This window comes from Colossoma macropomum, unplaced genomic scaffold (genome assembly GCF_904425465.1).
Source record: "Colossoma macropomum unplaced genomic scaffold, Colossoma_macropomum, whole genome shotgun sequence".
Classification (NCBI taxonomy): domain Eukaryota; kingdom Metazoa; phylum Chordata; class Actinopteri; order Characiformes; family Serrasalmidae; genus Colossoma; species Colossoma macropomum.
Window position 1 is genome coordinate 14,518,000 of NW_023494810.1, and position 18,745 is coordinate 14,536,744.

At 39.0% G+C, this 18,745-nt stretch overlaps 2 protein-coding genes across 2 annotated transcripts in view; one reads left to right on the forward strand and one right to left on the reverse strand.

Annotated features, from left to right (window-relative positions):
* lrp1aa (low density lipoprotein receptor-related protein 1Aa) overlaps positions 1-18,745 on the forward strand; it is a 258,152-nt gene that overhangs the window by 172,867 nt on the left and 66,540 nt on the right. Inside the window, 5 exon segments of the mRNA XM_036560017.1 lie at positions 512-636; positions 2,111-2,485; positions 14,558-14,715; positions 14,717-14,748; positions 17,592-17,796. Coding sequence (XP_036415910.1) covers positions 512-636; positions 2,111-2,485; positions 14,558-14,715; positions 14,717-14,748; positions 17,592-17,796 — 895 coding nt within the window.
* LOC118799913 (delta-type opioid receptor) lies at positions 3,440-6,291 on the reverse strand. Its single transcript, XM_036560018.1, has one exon. It carries the CDS (start codon positions 5,534-5,536, stop codon positions 4,493-4,495), a length of 1,044 nt encoding a protein of 347 aa, XP_036415911.1. The 5' UTR covers positions 5,537-6,291; the 3' UTR covers positions 3,440-4,492.

Below are 18,745 nucleotides of genomic sequence, written 5' to 3' on the forward strand. Positions count from 1 at the left end.
TAATTTGTGGCCTCAGTATAGTAACTTGTGGCCCTAATATAGTAATTAGTGTCCTCAATATAGTAATTTGAGGCCTCAGTATATTCACGTGTCCATGCCTTATTAAAAATAATCACTTTATCGTCTTAGGGCCTCCGTAGCTAAGAAACTGGTCTGAATGGATCAGGTTAAACTCCACTATGCTGCTCTAAAGTCTCTTAATATTGTATTTTTATAGTGTTTAATGTTCTAATGAACCACCGATGCAACATTGTAACATTAAAGCACATTTTTAGTGATTTCTTATTGTTGCGGTTTTGAAAAATGTATTGTATTGAGACCCCACAGCATCGTAGGGAACCAGATTGTGAATTTTGTGAATTACTCCCCTGATATTTACCCCTCTTCAAAATATATAGATTTATAACTTTCACAATTACTTTTATCTGGCTGTTCACCACAGACATTAAGACTCTAAAGAATTACTGTTGTTATTCTTAGTCAACCATTTTTAATACTTTTTTTTTCACAGCACTCATTCTAATGGCTCTATAAAGAGAGGAAGTAAACACAACGCCACAGACTCTGTCACTCTGAGGACGGGGCTCGGAGTGCAGCTGAAAGACATCAAGGTTTTCAACAGAGCCCGACAGCAAGGTGAGGCTGTTTATCTTGTGCTCATAACAAAATCCTCCTGTTTAATCACTCGGTATTATATGGTCAGTGTAAAGTGGCCTGTTTCTGTGAAAATAGTGTAGAATTCAATATAAATATAAATGACCAAAAACTTTTCTGTGTTGGTTTGTGTTGTTAATGTTGAATCAGTTCTTGTTGTTGGGGAGATATTAGGGGTCCAAACACTCGATAATATAAAACTAATCTAGTTGCAGATAAATGTGTAAAATTATTCTAATCTGCTCGTCCTGAACATCTTCACAGCTGATAGATAACCAGAAGGGAGCTATAAATAAACGTATAGAAGTGTAAGATGGGTCCAGAATGATGAGCAGAGCTGTAGAAGGTTCTAAAATGACTGAGAAAGCTTTAGAACATCTGTAATTAAGTTATCATGAAATGTATATCCAGAATTCATTATAGTTCAAAAATCTCAAGGCAGAAACTTGACAACAAATGATCTAAATATATAATTGTATATAATTTATCATTTTATTCACTTCTTGAACTATTAAATAAAACATCTAAAAGTACTTATGTAATACTTAAAGCACAATTATGTAATGCATTATATAGAACAGTTGAAAGCAAAAGTTTGGGTCAAATTCCAGACATTCAGGACATCCTCTTCAGCTCATGTGTCTAGTTCAAGTGATTGGGCAGTTTCAAAAACCTACTGCCCATTGGGAATATTTGAATTGGTTTAACAGTTACCTGCAGCTAATGTAGTCTGTTGTTTTATATAAAACAATTTGCTTTTATTGAAAATTATTTTTGAATGGTTCAGGTATTTCATTGCCGTTGTAGCATATTTTGAACAAACCAGTTGGGTTCATTGCAAAATGTTAAGTAAAAATAGAATAAAAACACAGCTGGCCCATGGATTTGTTGAGATTTTTAAAATGACCTCTTTAATGGTTGAGTGTGACACCGCTGCTCTATAGTGAACACACTTGTGCACATTTCAATACACACTTACTGTCAATAGAGCTACATGACACCTACATAAGCTTGTAATGACAACTGACATAATCCTACATAACTGTTTATAAATGCTTATTCCAGTGGGCGTCATCTGTCATAAAGGCTACTTTAGCTAATCAAAATGGGCAAATGTAGCCTTTATCGTGAATGATGCCTATTGGAATAAGCATTTATATACATTTATGTAGGGTTATATCAGTTGTCTTGACAAGCTTATAAATGTGTCATGTAGCCTAATGAACAGAACCCTACAGTAAAGAGTTACCAAATAAATAAGTTAATAAAATGTGATACAAATAAAAAATGTTATGTCACTTTTTTTAAATAATTAAACAACATAATAATTATTGCATATAATAATTGGAAATATCTAACGTAATGTTATTGTAATATTGTAATATTATTTACATTGTAATATGTGATTATATGCTGTGTAATAATTGTTATTCTAAACTCATTTTCCAACTTGCAGGAACAAACGTATGCAAAGAAAACAATGGCGGCTGCCAGCAGCTGTGCCTTTACCGCGGTAAAGGACAGCGGACATGCGCCTGCGCCCATGGCATGCTGACCGAGGACGGGCTGAGCTGCCGCAACTACGACGGCTACCTGCTGTACTCCGAGAGGACGATACTGAAAAGCATCCACTTGTCAGATGAAAACAACCTGAACGCGCCAATCAAGCCGTTTGAAGACCCCGACCACATGAAGAACGTGATTGCGCTGACGTTCGACTACCGCGGCGGAGGAGGCAAAGGAGCCAACCGCATCTTCTACAGCGACATCCACTTCGGAAACATCCAGCAGATCAACGACGACGGCTCCGACCGGAAGACGGTGGTCGAGAGTAAGTGACTAAAGCTTTCCGCCTTTTCTGTGATTAGAGTTTATATTGATCTCTTCACGATCCTTTAGTATCTAAGTCAAAAGATCTGAAAGGTCTTGATTTTGACTCGTAAAGCAGCTCACGTCACCTTTTGTGTCTTTGGTGCTGTGCAGAAGGCTCGAACTCTACACATGAAGGTTCTACTCTTCTCGTCGTTTAGAGGAGTTTTAGAGGAGTCTTAATTATCAAAATTAGGGTTAGGATTAGGTTTGGGGTTGAGGTTAAGGTTAGGATTAGGGCCAGGGTTAGGTTTTGGATAAGGTTGGTAAGGTTAGGTTTTGCGTAATGGAAGTATCAGCGGAACATCTACAAGATATTTACTTTTAATGTATTCAGATGCTTCAGTACTGCTATTTCACTGATATGTTGTTGATGTGTTACTGATAATCTGTTAAGAGTTTATTAATCATCTACAAAGGACCACTCCAAGTAAAGTGTTACCAAAAGTTTTGGCTTATTATTATTAGTATTATTATTATTATTATTACATGCTGTCTGTAAGGAGAAAAATACATGCTCAAATATAAATTAAGGGAAAGCTCATTGGTTAGCTACACAATCAGTAAGCTTTATTTTATTTATTTATTTTATGTTTAAATCTGTAAACTCGCCCAGTTTCCCAAGAGTTTGGTGTAGAGAGTCACTGTTCCTCATTTCTCAAACTGAAGACAGAAGAGGAGATGAGTAAGATCTCTGTTAATGTGAGGAAGAGCGCATCACTAAACTAAAACAGAGGACTTCCAGAAGAACTGTTAAAACAAACATTTCATTGGCATTGAAGCATCAGCGCTGCTATGGTGAGGGAGTTAGCAGCCAGCCATGGGACCCCTGGATACCAGGGGGGATTTCACACCCTGGATGTATGTAAAATGACTCAGTCCTTGTGACATCACAGAAACAATGAATTCAAAACTGTTTTCTCACCGCTTAGTTTCCATGTATTTCCATGTATGAAATAGGGAGTGAGTGGTACAATATAAACGTTAACATTGTTTCCATATTACATCAAACTCTTTTACATTACAATGATTTGGGCCCTTTAAGCCTTACTGAACACCAGGTTTGTCTTTCGGTGTGTCTACAATGTTACGCTCATTGTAGATGTGACTCGTACACAGTACACATCCTCTGTAGGCTGGAGAGAGTCTGACTCAAAGCCACAGAAACTCTCACACAGACGGAGCAGGGAGGTGCAGGGAGGATCTCACAGCCAGTTCTTTTGTTCAATGTAAAAACAAACAGATCATTCTCTCAAATAAAGCGCTACTGAGACTCAGAGAGGAGGAAAACAGAGCGAGGGATGATTTCTGGCTGCTTTTATTGTTTTCCTTCTGACAAAATAAAACACTTGTGGAGGGTAATTGTGACTTTTATGGAGCCTAAAACAACGCAAAGAATTTTCAGGCCTTCTACAGCTTCATTCTAACTTTGTTCAAATAACTAAACACTTTGTTAAAGGGCCTGTGTCCTGTCTTTGTCTTGCCTGATATCCTTTTATGACGTTTGGATGGGTTTCTGAGTTTTATATGGAATGTTGACGATGGTAAAATAGTGGAAAATCTGAAAAAATTAGGGTTCTTTGGGGACTATTTTGCTTCACAACACCCTGCATGCATCCCTCCACCATTAATGGAGTTTAAAAGTACATTTTAGACGAAAACCTTCTTCAAAACTCTCATAAAAATCAACGTCTCAGACATCAGGCAGTGTATTCAGAACCATTTCTTGTAATAACTTTCTGTGAGGGAGCTTTTAGAGGTGGATGTCTGGTTCCTATCACCACCACTGTGAACAATTCTGGCTCTAAGTTTCTCTGGAACGGAGTGTTTCACACCAAACCACTCTGAATGACTCTGTTTACATCTTAACCACTTAATTATGTAGAAATTTTGACAAGACACATCGTATACCTTGAAGTAAGCTCACTTCTGTGGAAGACAGTAATAATTACAGTAATAGTAATCTTTTTTAAGAAGGTTGCTCGCCACAGCTTTTTCTGCCCATGAGTTTTTTGAGTTCCTTTCTGAACTTTTGCGACATGAAGACGTACAGGATGGGGTTCACAACAGTAGAAGAAATGGACATGACCCGGGCGAAGGTGGCGAAAGGTCCATAACGCGGTGAGTTCCCTGTCGCCGCTGGCTGATATGCAAGTTGGGCAAACATCAGGCTGTAGGAGGGCAGCCAGCAGAGCGCGAAAGCCAGCACGAGCAAAACAGACGTGTGGGTCACCTGCGTCTGATAGTGTTCCAGGCGGTCGGTTTGGCTCATCCGGCCTCGTCTGGCCTTTCTCAGGAAGTAGTAGATATTCCCGTAAGCTACCACGATGACCACTAATGGGAAAGCGAACGCAAATAAAAAATGGCAAACACTGTATGCTAGCTGGCCGGTGTCTGACAAGAAGTTGAAACATATCAGGTCCTCTCGGGCCTCGTGTGTTTCGGTCCCAGGCACCAGAGTCCTCCAGGCAAACTGAGGACTTGCCAACACAATGGCTGGCACCCACAGAACCCCCGTGGCCACTTTTATGCGCCCATCCCTACGCCAGCGGTACGCCTTGGTGGGATGAACCACTGTAACATAGCGGCTGAAGGCCAGGGCAGCAAGCGTGAAGGCGCTAGCGGAGGTGCACATGGCTCCTAAGAAGCTCACAGCCTTGCACATGAAGTCGCCGAACGGCCAGTGGCGCGTGGCGATGGCAACCGTTTGGTACGGGATGCAGGAGAGCAGGAGGAGGTCCGCCACACTTAACGACAGGAGGAGAATGTCCGTCCCGTTAGCGTTTGTTTGTTGGAGCCCTCCTGTTGTAGTGCCATTCGTCTGCCGGCGCCCTCCCTTCAGCATCTGGCAGATGATGATGAAGACCAGGACGTGTCCCACCACCCCTGTCACCAGGATGAAGGAGTCCAGAATGGGTACCAGTATTCGCTCAACATCGGTCGGTCCAGACCAGTTACTGGCTTTATCCACATCACCTGGTTCACTGGTGTTGTCCATGAGGAAGATAGCCATGGTGGATGTGGACGTTAACGACTCCCCATTCTGTTTAGTTCTTGTATCTTCTCGTCAAAGCCAGCATACATAAGCCTAAACACTTCTTTTTTTGAAAAATCCCATAAGAGGCAAGCCTGTGCTTTTCCAAAGCTGTGAAAATATTCCACTCCTTCAGCCCTTGTTTAATCAAGAATGAGGAAATCACAGCAACCGGGCAGCACTCCCCCAGATCGATATTTACAGTAGTTGTAAAGCATTGATAAAACACCTTGCTGGAATGATTACTGCATAGTTAAACATGCCGGAGTCCAAAGAACATTCCCAGAGGTGTCTGTTCAGCAAGCACAAACTCAGTCACATTTAAATCCCCACCTCAAAGCCTGAGCAGTCCATTGCTTGTTTCTTTTTCGGCCCAAATTTCAGGATGACCAGTGAGATACCGTCCGCGCTCTGCTGCCTGCCATTTCTTTTAAATATCCACCAAGGCTTTGCGACCGAAAATCACAGTGTCCTCTCCGGGCTTACGACGGACACTCTCTGCCATCCAGTGAGAATTTAACTGCCTATTTATCCACACAGAAATAAAAAAGAGACTGTTCCGTGCTTCCCAGCGGTGAGCAAACGATAGCACGGCTAGCCGAGCCTCGGACAGCAAGGTGAAGGGTTTGTGAGAGAAGCCAGATGTCCTTTGAACTCTGTACAGTGACGAAGGTCTATAAACAGGGAAATCTGTTTGGCTAGTCGTTTAGGTGGTTGTCGGTGGGAGTGTGCCTTCCATCTATAAAAGCATCTCCAAAGCTTTACGGGTCACATCCTACTATAATTTTTCTTTATTGTGTGTTTGCTTCATATAAAAAGCAGATACTACGTACTTTGAACCCTCACAAATACTTTTCCTTGTTCTTTGAGGGGGGGGGAGTAAAGCAGAAGAGTTTACATACAGTAGACTCTGTGTTAGGACTGAGCTATGTGACTGTTTATCATTATTGATGTAAATAACATCCAAATATGTATAAATATAAATATTTATGAGCATAATGAGCCTTGTTCACAAGTATCTTCCTAAGTTTGTTCTTGAGAAAGGTCCTAAGAGAAAGTCTACGCCAGATTCATGACGTGTTCTTAAAGCGCAGAACTGTTCTCACCTTTGTGCTCTTGAGTGTGTGTAGATTCTGTTCTTACCTAAGAACAAATCCCAAATAAGAAAACATTGGTGAATGTCAGAACTGCATCGTAATGCTCACTTTGTATATTGTGAGAGCTTAAACTTCTGAACTGTGTGTTTAATTACAAATAGAGCCTAATTAGCCTGTTTAATTGGATTTAGTAAAATGCTAAATACAAATCATTGTGTTCGTAGTCTTTGGTAGTATTTTTAAAAAAGTGATACTCCTTTGCCTTTTACTGCTTATCAGATGTCAGGAAAAAAATAAATATCATGATATGTTTTGTCATGAAAACTTCTTATATTATTGTAATATTACATTATTGCCATATAGGCTACCTCCACCCTGTTTGTGTGCCACATTCATTCCATAAAATGACCTTTACTAGCTCTACCTTTTTGGACTTGGTTATATTTTCTAGGTCAGCGTGAATAAAAAACGTAGTAACGTAGTAAAAAATCTTGATTTAATTGTGAGGGGTTGTTATGTAATCTTTAATTAATTTTATGGTTATTCAGTTTCTGACACTATATTAAGGTATACTGCAATATTAGGATTCTTACTGAAAAGTAGTTGCAGTTTTAGCAGAGATTTTATCCTGGGGTTCAGTCACGTGGTTTTTCTGTTGTGACTGCCATATTTGGGATGAAATTTCTGTCTTCACAACTCCACATGGATGTAAATAGAGGTGAAAGATGGCTAAAATTACTCACCTGACTTTCGAAGAGAAAAAAACGTTACCTCGACAGAGCCGATAAAATAGGCTGCGATCCTTATACAGTTTCCCCCCAAACTCCTGGTCCCACTCAAACTGGCGAAAAGCTACCCAGTTTGTGTTTTCCTGATATTCATATATATATTTATGGGTCATTCTACAGAAACGTCCATTTTTGTGTCCCTAGTGTTCACAGATATATTACACTTCAAAAACATGTTAAGGTTACAATTTATTTATATTTTAAAATAAAACTGTTATATTAACAATTACACCTTCTTGAGCATCAATTTAGCAATATTAGTTTTTAAATCAATTATATAGAATTCCAAGCATCAAAAAAGTGCTTGTGCCCACAGTCATGTGTAAAGGGTGAGGCCATATTTTGAAGAAAAAAACTTATTTTTCTGCTATTTTAACTACAATAATCTATACATGACTGTGGAATATATAAATTAAATGACATAAAGAAAACAAATGCATAATGAAATATTATAAAATATATAATGAAAGTTGTTATCCCCAAGAGTCATGTCACTGGTGTTACTGCTTAACAAAAAATCTCTTATTTTGAAATAAAAATCACGCTGATGACATCACTTGACTTCCTTTTACCTAATTTCTGAGGATCTATGAAGAAAAGCACATGATAGGTCCACTGTGTCTTTCAGATATCAGAAATATTCTCATTTAGCTCATGATTTCATGTGAAACTTTTAGCTGACGTCACTGGTATGACCTACTTTATTCTTAGGTAATTGTGAAAAAATAGAATACATGTGGGTTGATGCTCTGCCATTTTGTAAAATGCATTTTTTATTAAAAATGTCACTGGAGTTACTGTCTCTGATGTTACCTTTCTGATGAGTAACACCAATGAGGATTGGTAACACCGGTGACACCTATGGAGGGATAGAAAAGTGGACGTTTCTGTAGAACGGACGTTTCTCATACACAGCCCCTCTCCCTATTCTGGTTGTGTATTTAAAAGCACAGGAGCCTGGAACATAGAACTGTTATCAAAAGAAGGGTAAGGCGGCATTAGCTAACTAACCCAGATGTGAACAATGCTAGCCTTTAGATAACTTTTGCTAATGTTAGCAGCTGAGAGATAAACAGTTGTCCCCCTAACGGAGCCACTTCTCTGTTTCTGGAGATTGTAATGACGTTCAAATGGAGAAGCATAAGCATTAAATATAAGACTGAATGTCATTTGGGTTGAAAAAACTACATTGTGATTTTGTAAGTTTGCTAGTGCAGTTAGTGCAGAGCTCCTAGCTCCAGTCCTGCAACCCCTGCACAGCATAATTGTGGTTTCCCTGGTTAAAATACCAGATATTATTATCAGGTATTTTAACCAGGGAATTAAGCCCTTCTTGACCTGAACGAGGTGTGAACAGCAGAGAAAGACACTAACCTATACAGTCTGGGGGCTCTAAGCCTGGAGTTGAAAACACTGAATTAAAGTCTTTGCAATGTCTCGTCATTCTCGGCTTCTGTCGCGTCTTGGAGGTTAATCATTCACAAAGCACAGCTAATTGAAGGCATCGTGCAGCACAGTTGCTCTCTGATTCAGTTCTCAAAATGGCGATGACTGTACAATGTGACGTCATGCGAAACATGAGAATAGATAAGTAGAGCTCTCTGGTTTCAGGTATGGCTATGTTTCACTTTGTGATATCAGACTTTATTTGATGTTCGTGCAGCTGTTTTGGTGTGTTATTGGTCTGAGCACCTTCACAGCTCACGATAAGGCTCACAGTGCTGTATTGTCATACTCAGTGTCTAGAGTACCAAAGGTCTACAGACGGGTCTGAAAAATCTAGGATAGACACGATGCCCAGTTGACACTTTATATTCCACAATACAAAGAGCCATCAATCCCCAAAATGTATAGATACCAACACCTTTATTTTTCTTTTTTTCTCTTAAAACAGTATTGTGATAATGATAACTGTGGTAAAAGGACAGTTAATTATCATGATATTACATTTTTGTTTCAGCACATGCCCATACTTAGCTATTTACTTCAAGACTTTAAAAAGTGGAGGACTGTTGATGTTGCTGAAGTATTGCTATGTGGTTGCTATGGTATCCAAGTTGGTTGGTAACGTGTTGCGAATCTTAAATCCAAACCTTCCTTAAATTCACTGCCACCTTAAATTCAGTGTTACCTTAAATGCAGTACCACCTTAAATCCATTATTTTTGCTGTTATTGCTCTGCCTTAGGCTGTAAGCATGTGAGTCTGTGTGTACTGTGTATAAGTGTCTGTGTGAGAGATATGCGTTGTGACATCATTTGTGGCCGTTAGACTTGAATGTCCCGAATATTCCGTCGTTCATTTCCTATGGGAAAAAATATTGTCTTTGAACGTTCATTTTGCGAAAACCGTGCATCGGATTACATAGAAAAGCACAAGCAATCTAATCAGGTATACGCCCTATGATCGTGCAGCGTTTGTGGTTCTAGCTCAAACTGGACGAGAAATGTTAAATTTTTGAACGTATAATAACAATAATAACAATAATAATAATAATAATAATAATAATAATAATAAATATTAATACTAATATTACGAAGAACAGTAAGTTGGAACAGTAAGGCCAGCTTAACTAGTGATACACAATCAAATTTCATATTTCAAAAATAAAGCAGTTTTATTCCATTAAATTGCATAAGTATATTTATCTCTGCTTTTTGTGGTTCTTCCTGTGTGTTATAGCTGAGCTCTGCACCATCTCCTGCGCATTAAGGAGCTTTTCGTCCGGTGTGCAGACGTCTTTAACTGGCCGCAGTAGCCTTTCTGTTACCATCACTGGGCTAAACAGTACTGGGTTCCCAAAAACATCTTCATATTAACTGCTACAGAGATTAGAAACTCTGACCAAAGCATAATATACAAGCTCTGCACTGCCCTCTGGTGGAGGATAGAGGACAGAGATCTCGTGATTTCCCAATATGAAAACATACAACATTACAGAAAAGTTCATTTGCATATCAAAAATCCTAATTTACTGTTAGATTTTACTGTCCTTCTGACTCATGCCTTATAGCAGGCTTCTTGAAGCCTAAAGTCGGTCTGCTCTTGGCTACCTGACTTTTTTCAAAAGTAAATCGTGCAGCAGACACCAAACCTTTGCGGACCTGCCTCATTTGGTGCACGCTGTTAGAAATAAAGGTTCTGTGCAGGTACATTTGTTGTTCATCAAGGTACAAACAATGTAAATGTTCCCTCAAAGGTACAACAGCGGTTTTAAGATCCAGTTGTGAACTTTAAATAAGTTTTTTCCAGGTGAAAAGTTAACCCAATGTTTTAAAACAGAACAATAAAATAAAAGCCTGGAGACGAGACGGGGTGTGTGGAGTCAATACAACTTAGAAAATATCATGTCAATGAATTATGGTACAATTATGTTCCCTGACTAAAGATATTGAGATGTACCCTTGAGGGTTCCACCTCAGTGACAAGAGGGAGACTGCTCCAGAGACAGTTTCATACCTTTATTTCTGAGAGTGTGGGGGGGGTTGTGTAAACTATCACTTTAACAGGTTACGAACCCACACCTAACATCTGGATTTCAAATGGTCACTGTGGTCTCAGATAATCCGGTTCAGATATCTGACTTTATTTGTCGTACTGAATCACTTGTGCTTGGTGAATGACTCACTCAGCCAGCTCATCGTCTGTTCGTGAAAGTGAGAGGTTGTTTTCAGCTCAAGTTGACATTTTTACTCAGCATCCTGTGTCACAACCACAATGCTTTATGAACTGATTCACTCAAAGTTAAGAATGTTTGTTTTTGCTTTTCCTGTAAAGTTACCATTTTGGAGATTTGGAGGTTTTATTCTGACAAAGATGATAAATGTTACTGATGTTAATCTGAGTGAGTAATTGCAGCGTAGATAAAAGTTCATACCTTCTTCTGATCTGCTATATCCGATAGCAGGTAATAGGTGGATAGGATTAGAAAGTGCTGGATGTGATGTGAGGATAATAAAAGAATGAATGTGATCCAATCCTGAAACAGCACTAAGTCACTGTGATGATTTTAGCTGTTTAGATCTTGCTAGAGTGATTCAGCAGTTTCAGCATCACAGACTATGTTTACTTCATCTTCTGAAGTGTAGTGCTTTGATTAAAATAGATTGTTTAACAGATTGGTTGATTTTGAAGAAAGACTATTGCTTAGTGCTGATGTCCAGAATACCAATATTGGTATTGGAAATGACAAATTAGTGTTCTGCCATCTCTTATCTTCACATTTAAAAGCCTTATTGGCAAAGTAAAAAAAAGAAAAATCCTTAGGCCGTCTGAGAAAATGACCAAGTAAATCTATATATCTGGGCAAATAAGTGTGTTTTTGCTTAAAAAATAATAAACATTAGAATAATTCAAGCAATCCTTAACCATTTTCAAATCTGTCCTCCTTGGGGCAGTCATAGGCTGGAGTTTAGGGAACCAGCCTTGTGACCGGAAAGTCACCTTTTCGATCCTGAGCCGACAGTATGTGACTGAAGTGCCCTTGAGCAAGGCACCTAACCCCCCAACTGCTCCACAGGTGCTATGGATAGGGCAGCCCACCGCTCTGGGCAAGTGTGCTCACTGCCCCCTAGTGTATGTGCATTAACTAGTGTGTGTGTGTGTGTGTGTGTGTGTGTGGTGTTTCGCTGCACGGATGGGTTAAAATGCAATTTCAAATAGGGACTGATAAGGGTCACTTAACAGTATTAACAGTCATCATTCAATACCTGGTTGATCTAATGAATCCTTCATTAAGTTTAATCAGGTGTTGCTGATGGAGCTAAACAAATCCCTGTGATGGCTGGAGAGCAGCGAGAAGTCAGGAACCAAACCTGTGTAGGGCTGGGTGATACGATAATAAATATCAATATCATGATAAATTATGTCATAATACATAAAATACAATATTTTGTTGTTTTATTACAACAGCTTAAAATGTGGCATATCCAATCAGATTTCAGAACCAGAACTAGGGCAGGACAATGTGAATATTTATCGTTACTATGATAAATTGTGTCACAATATAATACAGATTGCTTTTCTGAGCATATTGTGTTTATCGTCAGTACTTGTAGACACTGACTAACTGCTTGTTTCGTTATAAAGAGAGCAAAATTAGTCCCGTTTAACTGGATTTAGTGCCGAATATTTAGTAAAAGTCATTGTGTTCACAGTTTTTGATAGTATATTTTCGAATGTAGCTCTTCTTTCTCTGTTCCAGCTGATCAGACGTCAAAAACATATCATGACATATCATGTATCCTTAAAAAATTCTTGAAGTATCGTAATATTATATTTTTCCATATCGCCCACCTCTAACCCTGTGTTCTTCTAAGCTGCATGTTCATAACATTACTGAAAACAACACATTCTTCTTCGGTTCTTACTGTATTTATGGTTATTTGTGTTATTCTGATGTTATGTAGAGGTTTTTTCAGCTTTACTGTTGAGATAAACATTTTTTTAAACCATTCTTTGGCTGCCTGAGACTTTCACACAGCACTGTGTATCTGAAATTTTCTCTCTGCATGTTTTTCTCAGTAGTCACTGTTTAATGGCCTCAAAACGACCCTATACGTTTAGATAGAAGTGTAGCAAGTCATCTGTCAAGCCCACTAACGTCTCTCCTCTCGCTCCAGCTTGCTCTTAAATGAGTAATCCGTTTGTATTATTCATTCATGCCATTTCAGTTTTTGAACATCTTCTAAACCTGCTAGCACTTAATTCTTCCATTGCACTGCGCGTGAACCATTTACATAATTGAAACCAGGCACAGAGTGTCCCACCTAGGCTCACAAACCACGCTTCTTGGCTCTCCTCATTGGTCTTTTGATGGTCTTGGGCAGTAAACAGAGCTGAAGAATGTGCAGGGGAGAAGCGTCCAGGCCCTTTTCGGCCTCATCGTAACAGCCTGGTGTGAGAAACCACGTCTTTAGGAACGTTTTGAGTATGAAAGCGGGCCTGCATGAAGTCTGGCCACAGTGGTCTGCTGCAAATCTTTCTTTACTCACTGGTTTATTTACTGCAAAGCTGCTTCGAATAGACTGAATACCTGAGTGACCTCAACACAAGCAGCGGTAAAAGAGCACTGAGAGAATATATGCCGCTTTATTTAATAGGTTTAAAAGAGCTGGAGCTGCATACAGTGAGGTCCAAGAGCACTTTTGTTTTCTTTTCTAATTAAATGTAAAGATTTTCATCACAAATTATATTATCAACAGAACAGTAGGAGTTAAATGTAGAATTTCTAAAATATTTTTATGAATTTCAGAACTTTTTTGGTATTTGGTGGTATGTCCCTTTTTGCATTAAAGCCAGCATGCACTCAAATTGGCCAAAGCACATGCAAAAGCCTCTAATGAGCAGTTCAAACCCAGCCGAAAGTCGGCACACAAGCTTCAAAGGAAAGTCTGACCTTCGTGTACAAAGACCTTATCGTGGTCAGTCTCAAATTCAATGTGGTCAAACCACAAATTTGCTTAAATTTGTGAAATGACCTACAAGCTGTGCAGAATCATGCATATTTATTCAATTTACTTATCATACCTTTCAAAATTCTAAATCTTTCTATTTGTTTCTACATTTAAATGAAAGAAGTTCTGGATTTTCAATGTGGCCTCAGACCTTTTGACGCCAGTGGCAGACACTTTGTAGTATCTGACACTTAAAACTGCACTATTTTTTGTTAAAAGTGTCACTACTAAGCCTGAAATAATTATTTAACAGTCAGAGGCATCAGGCGTATTTACATCACACACACAGGCTCTAAAAGAAGGCCCGGCTCAATGTTTGGGCATCAAATAATGTGAAAATTAACATTATACTGAAGAAGATATGATGACAATAGTAGACAAGACGTGTCCTTCAAGTTTAGACAGAGTTCTCTTTGAATTCTCTGTCAATCGTCAGATACCTGCCTGAGGGGGAGATGGCTGACGAAAGGCTGACATATATGTATATATATGTATATATAGTGTATATATATATATATATATATATATATATATATGTATGTGTGTGTGTGTGTGTGTGTGTGTGTGTGCGCGTGTGTGTGTACATATATAAAATCTGTGTGTGTGTGTGTGGCTCTCAAAAATGCACACTCTACAGTAAGTTGTTTTCCTCTTGGTGCAGATGTTGGCTCTGTGGAAGGCCTGGCGTATCACAGAGGGTGGGACACACTCTACTGGACAAGCTACACCACCTCCACCATCACCCGGCACACAGTGGACCAGAGCCGCTGGGGAGCCTTCGACCGTGAAACAGTGGTCACCATGTCAGGAGATGACCATCCCGAGAGCTTTCGTCCTGGATGAGTGTCAGAAGTGAGTTGTTTTCAAAGACAGCAGCATTTTTTTTTCCTAAAATGAAGGTATTAATAGGTGTGTAGACTACAGTGTTTCTTCTGGTGTTAATAGTGAGTTTGTGCTGCAGTAACAGCCCCTACTCTTCTGGGAAGGCTTTACACTAGATGTCGAAACATTGCTGTGAGGATTTGATTGAGCATTAGTAAGGTCAGGTACTGATGCTGGATGGTCAGTTCTGGATCAGTCCAGCTCATCCCAAAGGTATTGGATGGAGCTTCATCACTCCAGAGAACACAGTTCCACAGCCCTACGGTGCTCCACAGCCCAATGGTGGGGGGCTTTATACCCCTCTAGCTCACACTTGGCATTGAACATGGTGATTTGTCATGTGCAGCTGCTTCAGATCCTCTTGTTCAGTGCTTTCCTAATGAGATTATACAAGCTGTGTCAGAATTGGATGAATCTTAAACACGCTGTCTGGAAATGTTTGGACTTACCGTGTACATTTAACAACAGTCTATAAATGCTCTTCCGCAGGACAGTGGGAAATGGACAGTGGCATCCAACCATAATCATACCATGCCTGGGGGAAAAACACTGTACTGCTGCACTTAGTCATATGAAAAAGTTTGAACAGCCCCAGTCAAATTCTGTTTTCTTGATTTTTCTAAGTTAATAATCAATTACCACGTGCTCTGCAGGCAACCTTTTTAAAATGACATTTTCTTCTTATTTTAGTGCAGTTTCTATTCATTTGCTGAGTTTAATATACAGGGAAACCTTTGCTCAGGCCACATTTTATGTTTTATTTCTTTCCTAATATGATAAATTCAGTAAATAAGCAGCATTTTTATATTAAAATGTGCGGATGTGTGTCTCTGCAGAGGATGTGTTCATTTATTTACACTTAGAAAATCAACAACACAGAATTTGACAGTGGGCACCCAAACTTTTGCACACAACTGTACTGGCACTAGGTGGTCAGTGGCAAACCGGATATTCTATTGTTTTTGATGGATATGTCAGATTATTGTTTTTAATCTATTACAAGTATTGCAGTAGAGTCATAATGCTAGTATATTGTCTGTGTCATGCAGCCTTAGTGTGAGCAACAAAAGTTCTGCTGCTGCCAAATTGCAGCCGTTTGTATGCGATGCTTGATTTGACCTCTAGACATGCATGCATGTGACCAGAGTACAGATGGCTTGTGTGTGGTTTGCACTACAGGTATAGCATGCAGAGGTCAGCACAAGCAGCCACAGTGTCCTCATCAACATTACTGAATCTCAGAATGACTGTTTTAAAGAAATAGTTTAGTGAAAAGTCAAATTTACTCAGATTTCCTCTTTCTTAAGCACTGAAGGTGTGAGGCTACTGTAGCTAAAAAGTAATAGAAACTTATATCTCAAAGACTTTTGCAAGTTGCTTTATACAAGTATGAGTCTAGTCTCAAGATGAACTTTCAGGCTGACTTTATATGGTGAAACTTTCATGCAGCTTTTGTTGCTCGAAACCTACATGAAACTAAATTGCATTTGAGTTGCATTGTGCAGAGCGTTCTGCAACTACTTTGAAATCTACCTGCAACAGCTGCAACCATCTCAACTTTGTGGAACAAGTTTCATGAAAAAAACACCAGTAACGCATCACATGATGACATCAAACAACATACTTTCAAACCACTGATTTCTCTAATAATAATTTATTTTTCTTGATCCTGCTGTTTTTGGGATTTACGTAGGTAGATGAGTCGTTTTTTCGTCTTTTGGGGATCCATAATTTTATACAGAGTTCAGATTCATTTGGAACCCAAAAGATGAAAAATATAACAGAACACTGAGATGTTCCTCAATAAACTTGCAGTGCTTTTAGGACAGAATGTGAGATATAAAGTAGACTATCGAAGTAAAGACTAATTAAACATTTGTTTTCAAACGCTTAACATACACACAACAGACATAAACTCAGATACACAGTACAGAGCTCTAGATAGATAGATAGATAGATAAAAGACTAATATATAGATGTTGGGGAAAAAAGAATGGCAGCTGCAGCTGGAAAAACAATACATAAAGATGTAGAAATGCTGCAAATAACAAAACACCTTGCAAATAACTTTATAGCTAGAATGACGCAGTGTATCCAGTATCGCGAGCTGCTATTTTGGCTAACTAGTGGAGTACCTGTATGTGTTGCATGAAACTTTTTTGAATTCATGTAACTGTCAAGTTGCATGGAAATTATGTTGCAGGCAATTCAAAGCATGCAATTAGTTGCATGAAAGTACAGAACTGAAGTACTACATGCAGTAATTGAGGTGTTTAAAGAAAAGGCAAAATAATTTAACTGGTGGTTAGTCTGTAGCTTCTAAGTATAGTAGTTAGCTAGAATAATTATCCAGCTGAAACTTAGGTAAGCTTGAGGGGATTTGATATGTAACTCATTAAAACTTTATGAAATGAAAACTTTAGCACAAATTAGCCATCAAACTATGTGTTTGCCAGCCATTTCAAGTTGTTTGCCTCTTTCCTTTTAACACCATATTTACTGTGTGTAACTCTTCAGTTCTGTTCTTCAGACTGAAGGTGTTTCTGTAATAAAAGAACCTTAAAAGAAGCCTTATCGAGAATTGCTGCAGTAGAGCATCATAGCAGCAATGACCACGCATAACTTTAGCAAGGCTGACAGGAAAGGTCTTTTATGAAAGGTTACCATCTCTGTTATCAACCTACCAATTAGCTTGGTGCTAACTGCTAATCTTCAAACATCCCAGACGTTTAAGATGAGGATACAATTGTGCAACCTTTTGAAGTACTGCTTTAACAGTAAGCCTCCCTTCTTTCTCCCTCTTTTTTCTTCAGCCTGATGTTCTGGACCAACTGGAACGAGCAGTCTCCAAGCATCATGCGTGCCCAGCTGTCCGGCTCTAACGTGTTGGTGATCATTGGGACGGATATCCGCACGCCCAACGGCCTGGCCATCGACCACCGTGCTGAAAAGCTCTACTTTACTGACGCCACGCTGGACAAGATCGAGCGCTGCGAGTATGACGGCAGCCACCGCTACGTGAGTCCTGTGCACAAGTGCAGCTCTTTCATGCCTCACATGCCTCACGTTGTACTTCATTAATATACTTCTACAGAGTTGACAGTGACTCTGATGATACTGTTACAAGATAATTACACATTTACACAGTTTGTAAACAATGTATACACAATTTTCCAGTGGCAACCATGACTGTTAGTCCTTCAATTTGGGCCAGAAATGTCAATACTCAGTGAAAAAACGGGAAAACAGCATCTCAAAGATAATGCTATTTTCTGCAAGCACCCCATGTGATTTCTAATAGTGTGTTAGCACTAAGCTAACACTGGTGCACATGAACATTTGACCATTCTAGATTAAACACAGACATTTGTAGCTTGTAAAAGTCATTCCATGTGTTTTATCTGAAGCTTGTAACAGACATTGTCTTGGACCTGAGCTTGTATGTATCAGTTATACAGTGGCTCTTTCAGAGAAGAGTTCTGACATAGAGCTGCTGCTGCTGTTTTCCATTCCTAACAACTTCCAGGACTAGAGTGTTGCTTTTCACGAATCTGGCCCCACTTCCTGTTTATGTTGGTAGTTAATCTAACGTGTAAGACCTGAACTAAGTATGTTTTTATTAATCGTCAGTCACGACTGTTTGTCCATTTTCTTTTAAATATTTCAACACAGAAATTTACTTTAGCATTTCTATGTTGTGTATGTCAGACAGAAACCACAAAGTCTGTTAGAGATTAGTTTAAGAGGCTTATTTTAATTTTTTTTTAATATATTTTATTTTTACTGAGGTAAAAGTTTTTGAAATTTCTGTGGTTTTGTGAACCAAAACAGTCATTCATTTTTACATGATCATTTTCAAGCCACTTTGTAAACAGGCTGTTCTTATGTCTGCAGATTTTAAGACTAATGTATGTAAATTAACTCTTAATCTGATTGGCTGTCCTGAATTGTGCATCATACAAGAATC